General features: G+C 38.5%; 1 protein-coding gene across 1 annotated transcript in view; it reads right to left on the bottom strand.

Moving 5' to 3' along the window:
• Positions 1-2,623: 2,623 nt before the first annotated feature.
• The window catches only part of LOC137984870 (nuclear pore complex protein Nup160-like), a 46,536-nt gene continuing 32,662 nt past the window's right edge, over positions 2,624-16,497 (bottom strand). The window contains exons 29-38 of the mRNA XM_068832191.1: positions 15,492-15,565; positions 14,368-14,460; positions 12,768-12,963; positions 10,505-10,631; positions 9,278-9,316; positions 7,849-7,923; positions 6,336-6,480; positions 5,934-6,059; positions 4,791-4,895; positions 2,624-3,267 (exon numbers count right to left, since the gene is read on the bottom strand). Of these exons, the coding sequence (XP_068688292.1) occupies positions 3,148-3,267; positions 4,791-4,895; positions 5,934-6,059; positions 6,336-6,480; positions 7,849-7,923; positions 9,278-9,316; positions 10,505-10,631; positions 12,768-12,963; positions 14,368-14,460; positions 15,492-15,565 (1,100 nt within the window). The 3' untranslated portion in view covers positions 2,624-3,147. The remainder of the gene's footprint in view (positions 3,268-4,790; positions 4,896-5,933; positions 6,060-6,335; positions 6,481-7,848; positions 7,924-9,277; positions 9,317-10,504; positions 10,632-12,767; positions 12,964-14,367; positions 14,461-15,491; positions 15,566-16,497) is intronic.

Genomic DNA, 16,497 nt, shown 5'->3' with positions numbered 1-16,497 from the left:
CAGTGCATTTATGGCATATTCATGCATATTTATAAAAGTTCATATTTTATGCATATTTATAGCTTTTCATGCATACAATAAAAATTCATAAAATTTTATGCATATTTATCAGTTTTCATGCATTTGAAAATTTCATGAATATTCATCAAACCATGCATATGCATATTCATGCATATTCATAAAATTCAATGCATATTTATGAATATTAACCACTTGAATTTTAATTAGTGCACATTTATCAATTTGCATGCATATTGTTATGATCTTATGTAAATTTATGAATATTAATCAATTTATATACATATTTTTAACAACCATGCATATTTATAGATTTTCATGCATATTCATCAAAGTCGTGCATATTTATCGATTTCAGTGCATTTACGGCATATTCATGCATATTTATAATTGCATGCAAACTCATATATTCATGCATATTCATAAGATTCAATGCTCAGCCTTTGGCGGCTAAAAGGGCCGGGTGGCTCTGAGGCGGCCCTTCCCAATCTCTGCTCGTTAATTTGCTCCATACATATTCATCGCTTTTCATGTGAAATATATAATTGCATGCATATTTATTGATTTCAGTGCATTTATGGCATATTTATGCATATTTATAGATTTTCATGCATACTATAAAAATTCATAAAATTTTATGCATATTTATCGGTTTTCATGCATTTGAAAATTTCATGAATATTCATCAAACCATGCATATTCATCGATTTCAGTGTATTTACAGCATATCCATAAAATTCAATGCATATTTATGAATAATAATCACTTGAATTTTAATTAGTGCACATTTATCAATTTGCATGCATATTTTTAACAACCATGCATAGTTTTTTTTATGTATATTATAAAATTCTATGCATATTTATGATTTCATGCATATACATTAAATTTCATGCATATTCATCAAAGTCATGCATATTTATCGATTTCAGTGCATTTACGGCATATTCATGCAGATTCATATATTCATGCATATTCATCACTTGAATTTTAATTACTGCACATTTATCAATTTGCATGCATATTTGTTGATTTTAATGCATATTATAAAGTTATAGAAATCCACGCATATTTATGATTTCATGCATATACATTAAATTTCATGCATATTCATCAGTCAGGCATATTTATAATTGCATGCAGATTCATATATTTATGCATATTTATGATTATTAATCACTTGAATTTTAATTAGTGCACATTTATCAATTTGCATGCATAATTTTACAAATTCATATTTTATGATTTTATGCTTATTTATAACAACTACGCATTTTCGTGCATTTTTATAGATAATCATGCATATGCATTCAATTTCATGCATATTTTAACATTTCGTGAATATTCATCAAACCCATGCATATTTATCGATTTTCATGCATATTATAAAAATTTACTATTATAAGCATATTTATTGAATTTCATTCCCAATCTCCACTCGTTAATTTGCTCCTCGCACCAACAATACCGCCAGCTACGGAAGAAAGGAATCTTTATTGCATCATTGATATTTCACTTCTTATAGAGATCATACAGGTATATAATACAAAATTAGGAAAAACTGAGGATAGAAATAGACTTGTTTTACAATGTGGGTGCACAGTGGCGAAAGGAGCCGACGCGTTTCAGTTGGCCTGCTACGCAGGCCAATATTTAGGTTATTCCAAATCTCCTCCTCGTATTGAATTCATTATTAGTGACGTAATCGAGATGCAGACTGCAACCAGAAGTGAACTGTTTTCCTTTATAACTTGTCTTCACACAACCACACTTATATTGCGAAAAGCCTGGGCAAACGGCTTCAACGTTTGCTTCAACATCCGTTCAATTTTGTTGAACGTTGTTGACTGCTGGGGTGGGCAAACGATTTCAACACATCAACATTTCATTCAACAAAGCTTCACAAGAAGCCTGGTATTCAGTCCCAGGCTTCAGCCATGGTTGTTACTATAGATACGGACTTGTTACAGGGGACACGTTATTGAGACCAATTAGTGGGCACGCACATACCCAACAATGCTGAAAGAGGTTAACATCGTTCCGCAATTGTGATGACAAAAATGTTGAATGGTTGTTAAAGCAAAGTATAAACACTTATATTTCTTATCCAGCAGAGTGGATTCACCAGATAGCCGGCACAGGTCTGGCAGAGTTTTGAAGCAAGCAACTGTGGACAATCTTCCTATCAGTGTACGTTGGATCAGTGGCTCGATCTGATCGGCGTAATTACAAGTTGAGAAACTAAATATTTTAAGCAAGAGCAGATACAAAGTAGATTTGCAAAACAGCCTTCTTCAGCTACAATGCGAGTTTGTAGCTGAAGAAGGCTGGTTTGGGCAGCCGAAATATAGTACACCACTAAAATCAAATCTACGTTGTACAGGTTTGCCCTTCAGCGAGTTGGGAAAGTTTCTTGCTCAAGTGGAAAATAAACTTCTCTTAGACGACTGGGCATGGATCTGGCTGAGCTCAATATACCATCCGCTGCTTCAGGGAGGGAGCCCGCACTCCTCTTCCCCAGATGGGAGGAACGATGTCTGGACTCGGGAGAGTGGTGGAAATCAAGCCTAGGATTAGGCCAGCAAGTAAAGACAGATATTCAAACTAAATTTGTACATTCCAATTCTATTTCTTGCCAAATATTATCAAAATGTAACTTTTCCCCACAGATTTCAATGGGAAAATTGTCAGTCAACCTCTTATGCCAGGCTCTCCCGTTGGAAAGGGACGAAACGAGGAAGAACTTATGTTCGAGATTTTCCAGTAATGAAATTTAACAACTGTACAAGATTGATAAGCCATAGTGAAACAAATTGTGCTATACAACGGATAGCGACTTATCCAATGGATAGCGTTATCCACCTTTTGAACAAATGGGGGCTGGAGATGTTTGGGAATGTCTCATTACAAACTTCAGGGATTGTATCCCTTCACTAGTCACACATTCCAACTAAGGCTACACACACTCGTCTTCTCTGTTCAAATTCATTGTCATCATCTTGACACGGTCTTAATCAATGCTCTGTAAACTCTGCATCGTTTGGTCGCCCTCTTCAAAGACCTTCTTCTTCAGTCACTGAATGGATATTTACACACTGACTAAGTTTCCTGAGATAACCAAGAATATCATCACTCTCCTGGTATTGACATCCGCTGGGCACGTCTCCACTGTGTCTTGGTCATGTCATGCGACACTGTAATAACCTGTTCATGGAACCTGTTAAGCTGATCTATCAGCTCATCACGCACCTAGAATGAAAGTCTCGAGTCAGTACTCCACCTCACGTAGATCCCTTCACAGTAGGCCATTTCCGAGTTCATGTCTGCCTCCTCTTCAAAGCGAGTCTAAGTGCGAAATTAGTTCTACTTTACAAATGAAAGGAAACTAATTAATCAAGTGAAGCTATGATCCTTGCAGTTATGAACGCAATTTTTGCAATTATGTAAAGAAGCCTGAAAAATTCCATTCATATATCATTTCACCGTCGATTCATTCCTCAAGGGAACATTGGAACCCACAAATAACCAGCTACCAACGTCAGTGACTTCATACAATGTAGCTGAGTTGGTTAGAAGCGTCGCACCGGTATTGTGTGGTATTGAGGGGTTCAAACCCCGTTGAAGTCCTGATTTTTTCAGGCTTCCTTACACTATTGCAACAAATGCGTTCATAACTGTGAGGATCATAGCTTCACTTGATTCCATATCCGCAGTTCATATATGATCCATCTCATATAACATTTAACCAAAATTAATTAACATAAGAAAAACTTCGCACTTAGACTCGCTCTAAAGAAGACGGAGACATGAACTCGGAAATGGCCTATTCAGGTATAATACCACCATCTGATAGCTTGAGGATAATATTCTAGAACAAAACTAGCTAGAGGGTTATGCAGCAAGTATGAAAAGTGAATGAAACAAATGTATTTTTTACCACAATTGCTTGTAATCTCGCATTCTGATTGGATAATTTGTCGTTGTTGATGGGAGTCTACACAACACTGCTTGCGTCAATTTGTCAAGCAATGTAATAGCCAATCACGAACGCTCATTTTGGGAAATAAACCAATCATATTGCGAGAGTTATAGACAATGCTTGCTCTTTCTTTGTGTCACGATTTTGGTCACGCTCTGTAAAAACTCTCTTTCACGTGGAATATTGAGTCCACAACATTTTGACCACTGTGATGACGAATACAGTTGTTGATAAGAGTACAGACAACGCTGAACCACTTTCGATTTGTTACTGTTATATAGCTAGACTTTCACTTGACAAAACGAGCACTGTGATTGGTTGATTCGTGGTCACGTGCCTCTGATCAAATTCAAATGTATCCCGACTGGGATAAAATTCCGCAGTTGTTGCCTGCTCCGGATCTTCTGTTACTATTGTTGAAGGAAAAGTGTAAATTATAACAAAGCACTTCATGTCTGGTCCCTCGGGAAACTTGCTAGTTTTGTTTTCCCTTGTGTTCTTATATTTCCCTCCACTTCATCTCGGGCAACATCAGGACTCTCCGGAAAACCAAACTGACTGTTTCCCTCAGGACCATACCTGAAGTGTATACTATTTGAACTGCAAGTTATAGACGAAAGGGAGAAGTGATCCTCGCACATATTGTTATAGACACCGGCAAAATTCAGGTGGCTTCAATTGGATTCCAACCCATGACCTCTGGGATCCCTGTGCAATGCTCTGCCAACTGAGCTATGAAGCGACTCTGTTAAACTCTTGTTTTTCTGTGATAGGACTCGATTTTAAGTATTACCTTAGCCAGTTCAGTGCCTGGTTGAACATCTTTTAACAGCAGCAACAACTGATCCATGGCCGTGTAAGGTAACCACACGCTGGGACTCGTCGCATGTAAGGCATTCTAAAAATACAGAGATCATAGAAACTTAATTCAGATTCAAAGATTCAGTTTTTTTTCTCTCATGACATTATTGACCTCATTAATATTATACGAAATGAAATAGTGGCTCATTTCCGGTGTAAAAGGCTGTGAAATCCATGGATGATCTAACACGGTGTCATATTTAATATGGTTTTGCAATTCTACTCAGAAAAGTCCCTTTGCCCAATTCTGAGGTAAGCAGAAGAGGACAAACTGATGATAAAATCTTGATGTAATTTCATGACACCCAAAATGCCCAAAAAGTAGAATAAAACACTCCAATAACCGCTTATATCTGTTGAAAACATAAAGGAAAGAGAAGCATGGATGGACACAAATAGACAAGATTGAAACCGATTACATTTGCGTAATCTTGAAAAAAAGTCTGCCCCACGTTTTTCAAGTTTATGACATTGTTTGGATAAAGGTCGTTCTTGCTCAGAATCATCTTGTTTGTAATGTAACACGATAATTTTATCAGTGAAGGAATCTCACAATACTATGTTCGAGTTTTAAATGCGTGATTACCTAGCCCCTTTAAGCAGCTGTCTGTTATAGTTTTGTACCCCATATGAGCCAAGTGAGCGTTAGCCCTACCAATGGAAATGGACCCACACAAAGACAGAGAAAAACTCTGACCAGGGTAGGAATTGAACCCACGACCAGTTAAGTCTGTTGAAATATAAGTGCTACACGGCCAACGTTACTAAAAACGTAACCCTTCCTTGTGTCTCTTAAGCTTTATAGATACCTGAGAAATCCAGGTGGCTTCAAAGAGATTCGAACCCATCACTTTTGCGATGCCGATGCAATCCTCTACCAAATGAGCACTTCAAATATACATTTCTTTCATACGTCTAATTAACAATTAACAATTATTTAGGATAAAACGAATGAAAGCGTCACGCTTTTCGCTACTCAAGGACTATTACTAATAGTCTTCTAGTAGTGTAGCCAATCAAAATGCAGGATTTGCATTAGTCCACTAGTTGGGTGATACTAATTAAGGTGATTTACCTCAAGACCAAAATACTCCTTGCCATTGCCAAGAACAGCTTGTACGTACTCCACTGCTAACAAAGCTGCCTCCAGCAGCAGGTCATAATTAATGTAAAGACGAAGCAGCTCGGGAGCATTAAATCGCTACAAAGAAAAGAACGAACAAAATCAAAACTATTGAACGCAGTTAGTTCTCTTTAAAAAGCTGAGTATCCATGATAGTGGATTTGAGCATCTATGCCATATTGGTGTTCCCCTTAAAAGACAAAGCTTCACTCTATAAAGCAAGCTATTTTGGATTAATCTTGTTTCTGTGAGGAAAACAGAAAAGCAAACCTAAGGGCCATTGACGCTTAGACAATTTTACTCGTCAAGGAGGGGAGCAATAAAAAAAACATTTCATCTTGTTTTCATTCTTACCTTATAATCATTAACAAGCCACGTTGGCAGTGTAGCACCAGCAGATAGCAGCTTAGCAGCCACACAGCGATAGTACACGTGACCATCATGTGGTCCAAGCCTGTCCAGGTACAACTTCAACAGCTGCCATGCCTGGTCTGTCACACTGTTTAAAGCAAATAGCCGACGTTATTATCTAATATGTAGTGTGATAGAAGAGGTTCAATTGAGTGTCGTAAAACCAAAACCAAAGTAATTACTTTGGCCAATCAAAAAGGACGCAGACAATCTGGTAGGCCAAGCGAGCCACGATAGGTTTTGGTTTCACTTCTGATTGGTTGAAAAAGTGGCGCGAGAAGCGAGAACTTTGAACCAGTCACTGAGTAAAGTAATGCAAAACCAAAGCAATTCACTAATTACTTTCGACACTCAATTGAAAACCCCTCTAAGGCCAAAACCAAAAAAAGGGCAGATATAGACCACTTTCATAAATGGCGACCAACTTTACATTCTTTTGTATTTATGTTAATTAGACCTACTGCCCTCGTTTTAAAACAAACATTCTTTTGAAATTTGCTCGTCGTAGCGAGGCTAGAAAGACTTATTAGCATTAAAACAAAAGAATAATTTATTTGGCCGTCATTATGGAAGAGGTCTATTGGGACAAGGAAGGAAGGAAGGAAGGAAGGAAGGAGGGGGGGAGGGGGGGGGGGGTCGCTCCCAGAGCCAATCAGATTGCAAGATTCGCAGAATATAGGGTTTTCAAGGGCAGGGGTGCAACACCCCCGCCCCCCATCCCCGCCCCCCATCCCCGCCCCAACTCCCTTCCCACACACTCTTCAAAAATCTTTCCTTTGTAAATGCTGTTTTTAGCATTCTGGGAGTATTCCTGTGTTACACACTCTATAAGAAAAAGAGGGGTGCGTGCGAAACGTTGCTTTCTTGCCCGCAAACCCGGGAGGAATCAAAGCCCTGGTTGCGTGAGCTTGTGTGGTGAGCCGGCGTTAGGAGCAAAAAAATATTTTTTTGAAGCCTTTTAAATGTTTTTAAAAGTAAACAGTGCTGCTTTATAAATTAATAAGTATTGTACTGCATTTCTCTTGATAATAAGCATCGCAGGCCATCCTTGAGCAATGGTTCCCATTACCTTGGGCCGTACTCAAGACCTCAGACCTCCCGACTTTTGAATAAGATACAAGTCGCTTAATTGAAAATCTGAATCACTTCATACCACATTTACTCCCACCTTAGAAAACCCTTCTTCGTATGAAGGCTGCACCCTTTATTCTGAGCCAGCAAGTTGCAGTGTTGTGCTTTCTCAAAGAGTACTGAGGTCACAAAAAATTTAAATGAGGAAATTTCGATACATTTTAGTCAGAAGGTCATCAGCGGTTCACCTACTTGGGCATTTGAGGTGTGCATACAAAGTCAAGTACAAAACTATTCGTGCACACTACAAGTACTTATTCACGTTTCTGTACTGCCAAGTCAATTCCCTGCCCAACCCTCTCCCATTTTTCCCCAAACGAGTTACCTTTTGTATCCAGAGACCTGGGCCTCTCCAAGGTCATTTGATAGGATCCAGTCCCACGCATCCTGCTCAGCTTGCCTGTGTGTATCGAAAAGTCAACTATGACTCGAATGAAACTTTTCTTTTCAATACAAAATATTCAAGCTATGACAACCAATTCTCATGATACAACGATCTTAAGCAGTGTTGATGGCAAACCTCAAAAACAGTCAAACTTTGATTAGCGGTATTTTCCAAATTAGCCTAAATAGGTTCTTATAGAAATGGTATTTAGCAGGATTTCTGGCTACTTAGGTTCTTAAATAGGTTCTTAATTTGATAGGTCAGGGGCACTAGCCATCAACAATGCAAATGTGATACGGAATAGGTATAGTGCCGACTGGATCTGCTTATCTTACTAATAAAAAGGTTAGAGCAAAATTCAGACAAGCTATTGATTCGCGGTATGGAACCCGCAGAACAAAGCAAGCCAAGTGAGACACTTCTCCTGGCTAATTATCATTGTCATTGTCATATATATTTGAAAAATTAAAGAGAAAAATCTCAATAATTTACAATTTATAAATAAGATAAAAATGCAATGGAAAATTGAGAATTTAACTTAAGGTAGTCAAGCACAAATATTGTTAATGAACCTCCTTGTGTGTTATTCTTTTTCGTGTTTTGTTGAAATTATTGAATTGGTATTTCATTTAGTTATAATAAATCAAATAAATAACTAGTATTGTAAGTACCGTAAGTAACGTATGTAATTAGCTGTAAGTGATATATTGTATTGTTATTAGTGTAAGTAAGCAGTATTGTAAGTAATGTATTGTATTGTATTGCATTGTTCAGTATTGCAAAATCTATTGTCATAAAAAAAAATTGTGCTGTATTAAAATGTAAGCAATAGAGGACGTTTTCCGTGTTTCCATAGCCTCATCTAAACACGAGGGGGAGTTGGGAGAATTCTTGACAATTATGCAAACCAGAGACGCAGTCGAGGGTTGCTTGTGAATAGTGTAAAGAGCCCATAAATTATGATAAAATGCTCATTGACTGTACGCAATGACCTCAGGCTAAATATTTTCCCGTCCGGCCCTCCCACTCAGTCAATAAGTACATTATTGTGTTTTAAAGCACGCATTTTAATTCATTCTTTGAATCTTACTGACTGAAACCTAAACTTATTTTTTTTCGTTTTTTTTTTTTATCTGTACTTTCATTTTTGTAAACGAGGAACTTATTGAAAATTTTAGGCTAAATAGGTTCTTATTAAAAGGGGGTTTAAAATAAAAATTTTAGCCAAACACGTTCTTAAAGTTTAGGTTCTGATACACAGGTTTTTACTGAATTGGTTAAGACAGTTCAATTTGTTATTTTAAAGTGATACTTTCTGTTGTTTTACCATCGATTTAACTAAGCCTACCAAATGAAAGGTATAGCAAACCTTGTAAGGCCAATTCCGAGATGAGAAAGCTTGACACACCTGAAGGGATGAAAAGAAGCATTCACGTAGACTCAAACTGAGTACAATTTTGCTCTAAAAATTAACTCCAAGGCAAAACAGATCTCCTCACGGTTCCAGGGAAAAGATTCGAACAAAACCTTTTTCCCTCAGGGTACCCAAAGCACGATTATTATCTAAAATGAAATGTTAATAAACCCAAATTGACATTTTGACAGGAGATTTGCCAAATTTGGGAGACAAGTGCTTTTTATCACTATGGCAGCCCTTCTCCCAAACAAGTTAGACTGTGACATATTAAAGGCTCATGCACTGGAAATAGTTTGGATCTGAGAAGATTCCCTCATGAATAATTTAGCCTCCATCCTCTTTTTATAGCTGCAGTAGCACGATGCTGAAATTGCCTTCCATGATGTCCAATATGGCATACACATCCAATGTACAAACTGAATGGTGTTGTCCATTACTGTTGTCGATTCAACTGGCAGGGGATCGCTGGAGAAGTATGTCGTACACGTCGTTCCTTACGTGAGAGCGACACCGAAAAGTCGGGATGTGAATAGAACTCGTGTGTGGTTTACCTTGTTTTTCAACCGTGCATGAATCTGATTTCCACTCGTCGAGTAGTCTTTACCAAATTAGTCTTCGCCTCAGGCTCAGTGATTATCGGTGAATATTCACCGATAATCACTTCGCCTTCGGCGAATAATTGTTAAATACGAACTTTGGGGGACAAACAAAGTCTATTGATGGTTTGCATCTGACGTCACGGCGGCCATGTTCATGCACAGAACAATGCAGTAAAATGCCTTTTGGGAATTTGACACAATTATTATGCAAAACTTGTGGGGTCATTTTCTATGGTTTTGTACAGCAACATGGCCGTTTCATAACGTGGATGCAAACCACAAATTATGGGGCATTCAAAAATATAGAATTGTCTGTATTTTGAGAGCTTATTGAAATCCGTGTGCATCTAATTTGGGGCATGCCTGGACATAATATTTGATCACTAAAAGTTGTAGGAAACAGCATTCTTGAGGGCAAAATTTAACTTTTCTGGAAAAGCAAACCATCACACAACGCAGCCATGTATTTCCTGGACCCAGGAACAACATTGTAACAACATTGTTAAGAGCAAAAGGAAAACTCCTCCATTGAAGCATATCTCAAGAACAGCTGGGATGTAAAAGCAGTTGGAAAACTTACCTTGAGGCTAGACCTTCAAATATTGTTTCTTTTGGCAGCTGAAAATGGGATGCTACAGTAAGAGCATTATCAAACAATCCAGCCTGTGTCAACAACGCTACACTCTCCTGTGGCGACAGCAAAGGGCCTGACAAACATACAAAGCAAATTTAAGGTTGAAAATAGCATTTTATTTTAGTACATAATCTTCTAAAATGATACAATGGTTACGAACTTGGCATAATCACAACGCGAGGGCGAGGGCAAGGGATTTTATTCTGTCTAATTCCAGATGATTTTACTCATCAATGGAAAGGAATTTTATTTAAATGTCTAGTTGTTCTAGCGCTGGAGCACTAATTGGGGGACACTGTAAATTGAAATTAACAATTAATGCAAATCAAGTCAAATGCTGGTTTTTGAGGAGAGGGGAAACCGGAGTACTCAGAGAAAACCTCTCAGTGCAGAGTAGAGAACCAACAAAGTCAAGCCACATATGATGCTGTATGTGAAATTTGACCCCCTGGAGGCAGTTTAGGAGTCAATGGGTCAATTAACCTCTACATCTATGTACTCAAACATTTCCCGTTTATTCAAAGGCTGAGAATATGACTTCGAATTCTTCAGCAAATGGAGACATCTGGAACTATGTCGGCCATTTACCCTCAGTTCAGGTGGTTACTTTCTTGCAATACTGTTGGATTGTCGTTGCAATCCTAGTTGATGTGAGGTCTCTCTCGACTTTTTAATGAGAGCACTTGCCCCTCCCCCCCCCCAAAAAAAACAACAACAACAACAACGTTTCCTGCGTTCAATTCCCAGACTCGGCTTCACAAATGGGTTGAGATCGTTGGTTCTCTACTGTGCTCCGAGAAGTTTTCTCCGGGTACTCCGGTTTTCCCCTGTCCTCAAACATCCTCAAACGCCAACCTACGACTTGGTACGAGTTGATTTGATTTCTGTAGAGTCCCCAATTAGGGCCCTAGTGCTAAATACAGTTTCAAGACACTTGAATAAAGTTCATCATCACCGGTACATGCAGACATGTTTACTTGACCATTCCCCTTAGGAGCTTTTCTGGGCCATCAAAACATTGATGATACAACAGAAGAGATATTGCTTTAAAGAATCCCAACTGGCATGAGGTGAACCACCAATTGCCTATTAATTTACAGGACTTGCAGCTGGATCTTTATTCTTTATGTATGTTTACAAGTGTAGCCGTGGAATAACTTCAGTTAGCGGTCAGAATGAGAGCTGAGGATCTCAGGGCAGCAACCTAACCACTCTGCTACATTGCCTTCTAATTAAGCAACAGAGGACTTTTTCCGTGTTTACATGGCCTCATCTAAACACACAGGGGAGTTGGGAGAATTCGACTGCATCTTGGATTTGCATAAGTGTCGAGACATCTCCCAACTACCCGAGTGTTGAAATGAGTCTACGTAAAGGAAAAAGATCCTCTATTGCTTTTATAAAATATTTCTCAAAAATAATTCGACAAATGAAGGAAAATGCTGTTTTTTTTTACTTCTTGATTGAGGCAGATTTTCTCAATACACACTCATATTTCCTACCAGCCAATCAAAACCATCTGACAACACATAACCAATCAAAATTCGTGTGATGCCACACAGTGTTTACATAGCCTCATCTCAACAGCTACTGACCAATGAGGGTACATGTACTAACCTAATGTAAGTTTACAAGTGTAGCCTAACTTCAGTTAGCGGTCAAAATAGGAGCTTACTAGGATCTCAAGGCAAGCGACCTAACCACTCTGCTACACTGCCTTCTAATATGTTGCTTTCAATGGTAAGTTGCTTTAACGAGAGCTCATTACGAAGACAATGCAATACACTGCATTAGCCAATATACTTGTGCATTTCAAACCGCAGACCGATTGGCTCAGTTGGTTTAGCCTGGGACGTCTGTGTGGGAGATCACAAGATCAAGAACTCCAGTCAGACCAGCACGCAGGGTCTTTAAATAACTGAGGAGAACGATCTGCCTTTGTAATGACATCTGCGAAAGGTTGGACTCTACTCTTCTCAGATAAGGACAATAATGATAGGCCACGTCTCGCAACCCTTCAATGTTCATAACCCTGTGGGACGTAAAAGAACCCATACACTATTTGTAAAGAGTAGGCAGCAGGCAGTGTTGTGGCCTGTCCTCTGTGGTGCAGCTATCTACATGTAGTTGAACTACAAGCACAGTGTATTCTGATTTGGAGTATACAATTAATGCACTAAAGCACTGACACAAAGAAACTGTCTCCTACCGGTGGCATGTGTAGGATCAGCATCAACCTTAACAAGCTGTAGCCTAGCAAGCACCAATAAGTACTCTCCTTCAAGGTCCCGTATTTCAAGCACAGTGACCTTCCTCCGTGATCTGCCTTTATGTTCTGGGAAGAGAACATCGGCATCTTCACCTTGCTTCCTCTTGGGGGACATGTTTGGTGGTTCATCAGGTTTCTTAAAAGAAAAGAAAGGTTATGTACGCCCCGTGTAACTCGTAGGTCAGAAGACATAAAGAAAAGATGATGGGAAACTTTTGCCTTCACAAAGATGGAAATAGGGGAGGGGGGTATCACTTTTTCTGCTGATTTTGAAACTTGGCTAACCAGGCACTAATAATACTTGTATGGCTAATTATTATCCAAAGCCTCGATAATTATGGAGATTTTTTTGTTTTAATATATTTCGCCTATTCAGTGGTAAAAGTAATTATAACTTCCAAAAAGTTTCAAATCTGGAGGGTGCTACATCAAGAAGAAAATTCTTTATTGTTAATTCGATACAGCAAATGAATTTTAGGCTTCGGAATCATAAATCCATGTTACACATACTTAAAGGCTACACGTCCTTACCTCCTTATCATCTCCCGAAAGCAAGTACTCCACTTACATTAAGTGCTACTAAATCTCTAAGACTCTTACCAACCATTTACTAGACCAGGTAAAGCTACATTTTGACACCACAATGCATGACACTAACTTTTTTTTAATCTAGGCCGTGGGCTAGAAAGCAGATTGAATAAATCACTAACCCACAAGGTCCAGCCACTAGTCCAAAATAAGGCCATTAAAATACGCCTAGGGAATTAGGAACCACTCCAATCCTTTTGGTTTCCCACCGGTTCCCAAAACCCTTTTATTTCTCTAGTGACACTTGACTAGTTGAGAACACTAACACTGGTATTTAGTAAATTTAATGGGATAAAAAGAATAGACCACTTTCGATTTCTTAAAATTCAGTCCTAAACAAAAGGCATCATCTCGGGGCTCTGGGGAATAAATATAAGGATTTGTACGAGTTTATTCCCCAGAGCCTCGAGATGATGTCTTTTGTTAAGGACTGAATTTTAATATATCGAAAGTGGGCTATACACCTATTCTGTTGTCGTTGTCATTATTTTTCTTTTGTACATAAATTATAGTTACGGCGCACCGCGCCTTACTGTGGCCACCTAACAAAGTTTTTTACTACTGATTATCTGCCAATCAGGGTATGTGAATTTGATGGACAGTCACGCCTTGCAAAGTTCCAATGGTTGTAAGTTGAACACCATTGCATGGGTTGTTGAGTTGACATATTTACACATAGTTGTCAAATGGGAAAGTTTGTTTCCAACCAAACATTTCGAATAGCCTCCTTTGCAGCCGTTTTTTGTCAGTCCCATTCTCCCAGACACAAAAAACGGCTGCAAAGGAGGCTACATGTAACCAAACATGTGACCTGAACATTGCATTTCTGTTGGCTATCGCCCTCATGAATTACAATAAAGTTGCACCTCAATCCATCTTCTTGTTCCAGACCTCTTCACACGCTCCCCCCAAAAACAAATACACTTACTGGCTCTGCCACGGAAAGACTTACAGTGGTATTGACTCTGTCCAATGGTTTAACAATCCATGCATTTTTTGGATCGACTAGATGCAGTGAGTTCATTGCAGCAAGATAGCATTTCGCCTGGAAATACAAAGGATTACTAAATATTCTGCAACCATCTATTTGCAACAAGGCACCTACCACTTCATAATTAACAAGTACATGTAAATTAAGATTTTTCAACAACATCCCTAGTTTAATTGCCACTCAAAATGTTTGTCCTATGACTATTATGCCCGATTCACACCAAACCTTAAACATGTTTAGTTAAACACGGTTACAAATTGTTTTCTTTTTAAATCATGTTCACTGACTTTTGTCGACTACAAATTTATCACAGGTCAAAGCATGTGTTGAAACAAACCTGAATCTCATGTAAAAGCCAGTCTTACATTTTTCCGTGACTTATTTTTATTTTGTTAAACCCAGTTTAATTAGACATGTCTTGTTGGTGTGAATGGGGTATAATCCACACAGGTGTAAACACTCAGATGAGCGAACAATAATTATCATTATAATGCAATTGAGCAAGTACGTTGGATCAACAATAAGGAGGGAAATTGTAGTGAGTGCTAATTCCAATGATTTATTGAGTTCCTTTTATTTAAGAAATGCCACCTAAGGTTTTGAAACCAATAATTTCTAAGCACAGGAATCGAAAACCACAATTCCCACAAAATTGCTTTAGAGTCTTATTTTAAAAAAAGCTTGCTTTGAGAAATGATTAAAACAGATGAACCAGACAGAAATTCAAGGCACATTAACTTTAACACAACCCAGTTTATATGTACAAAATTAATTTTGATTCGTACTCATCTTTGTATTTTAATTAGTAGTAATTATAATTGTTACAACTCCGTCATCCACTCAAAAACTGTGTCCCCTTTAACCCATTGACTCCAAGAAATGAGACTTGATAGATTTTACTCTGTCTAATGCCAGACGATTTTACGATTTCTTCGTGGGGGAAGGGGCTCCAGGAGTCAATGGGGCAGGAATGAGACTCCTGTCTACTACCAGATGAGTTTACTTGTCAATGGGAGGTGGAAGGGGTGGGGGGGGGGTGGGGGGGGAGAGTATACTCCACCCAAGCTTGTTTAAAACAAGTCTACCTGTTTTTGTAAGCTGTCAAGTCCAGACACCTCTTGTCCCAGTCTCATGGCATGTTCATACATTGCTGATCCAGCTATTGACCCAAACCAAACACAAATCATGACTTTAAATATTATACCAGATAAGTTGAAGGGGCTGTGTCCTGCAATCTAGCCAAACTCAGTGACTTGGAACTGGCAACCAAATCAAGCGAAACATAAAGATAACTTACCATGTAAAACATTGAAGCAACGTTTGAATAAAACAGCAAAATACAAAAGGAGGCAGGGATGGGCAGAATTAAAGAAGAGTAAAATGGATTGCAATCGGGGTTTTTGAAAGTTCTAAGTTTATCTCTGTTGTTTGTAACTTGAATTGTGTATGCTCAACAGACATTTTTTGTCACAATGCTTTGGGTTGTGTTGTTTAAAAGTAATTTCTAGGTTGACGTTAAGTTGCATAGCGAATAGGGGCAAGCAACTGGTAAAACTACACAAAATGAACTGCACTAGCTGCTGTGACACCCCTTTGAGCTCACAACATGGGCTTGTGGTTAATAAGATTATTCTCACAGACCAAACCAAAGAAATTAGCTACTGCCCAATAAATATCAACTAGAAATGGCTGTATCAAGATGAATGTCGTACAAAAATACCTATGAAAAACAAGGAGAAGCAAGAAGCAACAAGAAATCAAACAGATTTCAATTATTTTAAGCAAACAGCAACTGTATAATTAAGTCAGCCTGTTATTGACCACCTATAACGCTGCTGCCTAACAGTCGCCCGGTTGCCTGGGGCACCTTACTTGCGACTGCTGGTGACCAAATTTCTTAACGAGTAGCTTGAACGTGCACCTAACTTATCACAAGGAGATTCATCCTCACTTTTACTTAATTAATTCTGGGCTCTTGAAAAAATGACTCAGGCTACTAACTTTTAATGTTGGAAGCCCGAAGGGCTCTGGAAAAAAAAACGTTTTTTGAGGTACCATTCGCGACCTGTATAAGTGATACCTCAAGGGCTT

The sequence above is a fragment of the Montipora foliosa genome, chromosome 14 (assembly GCF_036669935.1).
Source record: "Montipora foliosa isolate CH-2021 chromosome 14, ASM3666993v2, whole genome shotgun sequence".
NCBI lineage: Eukaryota > Metazoa > Cnidaria > Anthozoa > Scleractinia > Acroporidae > Montipora > Montipora foliosa.
This window is presented reverse-complemented; position numbering and strand designations above follow the sequence as displayed.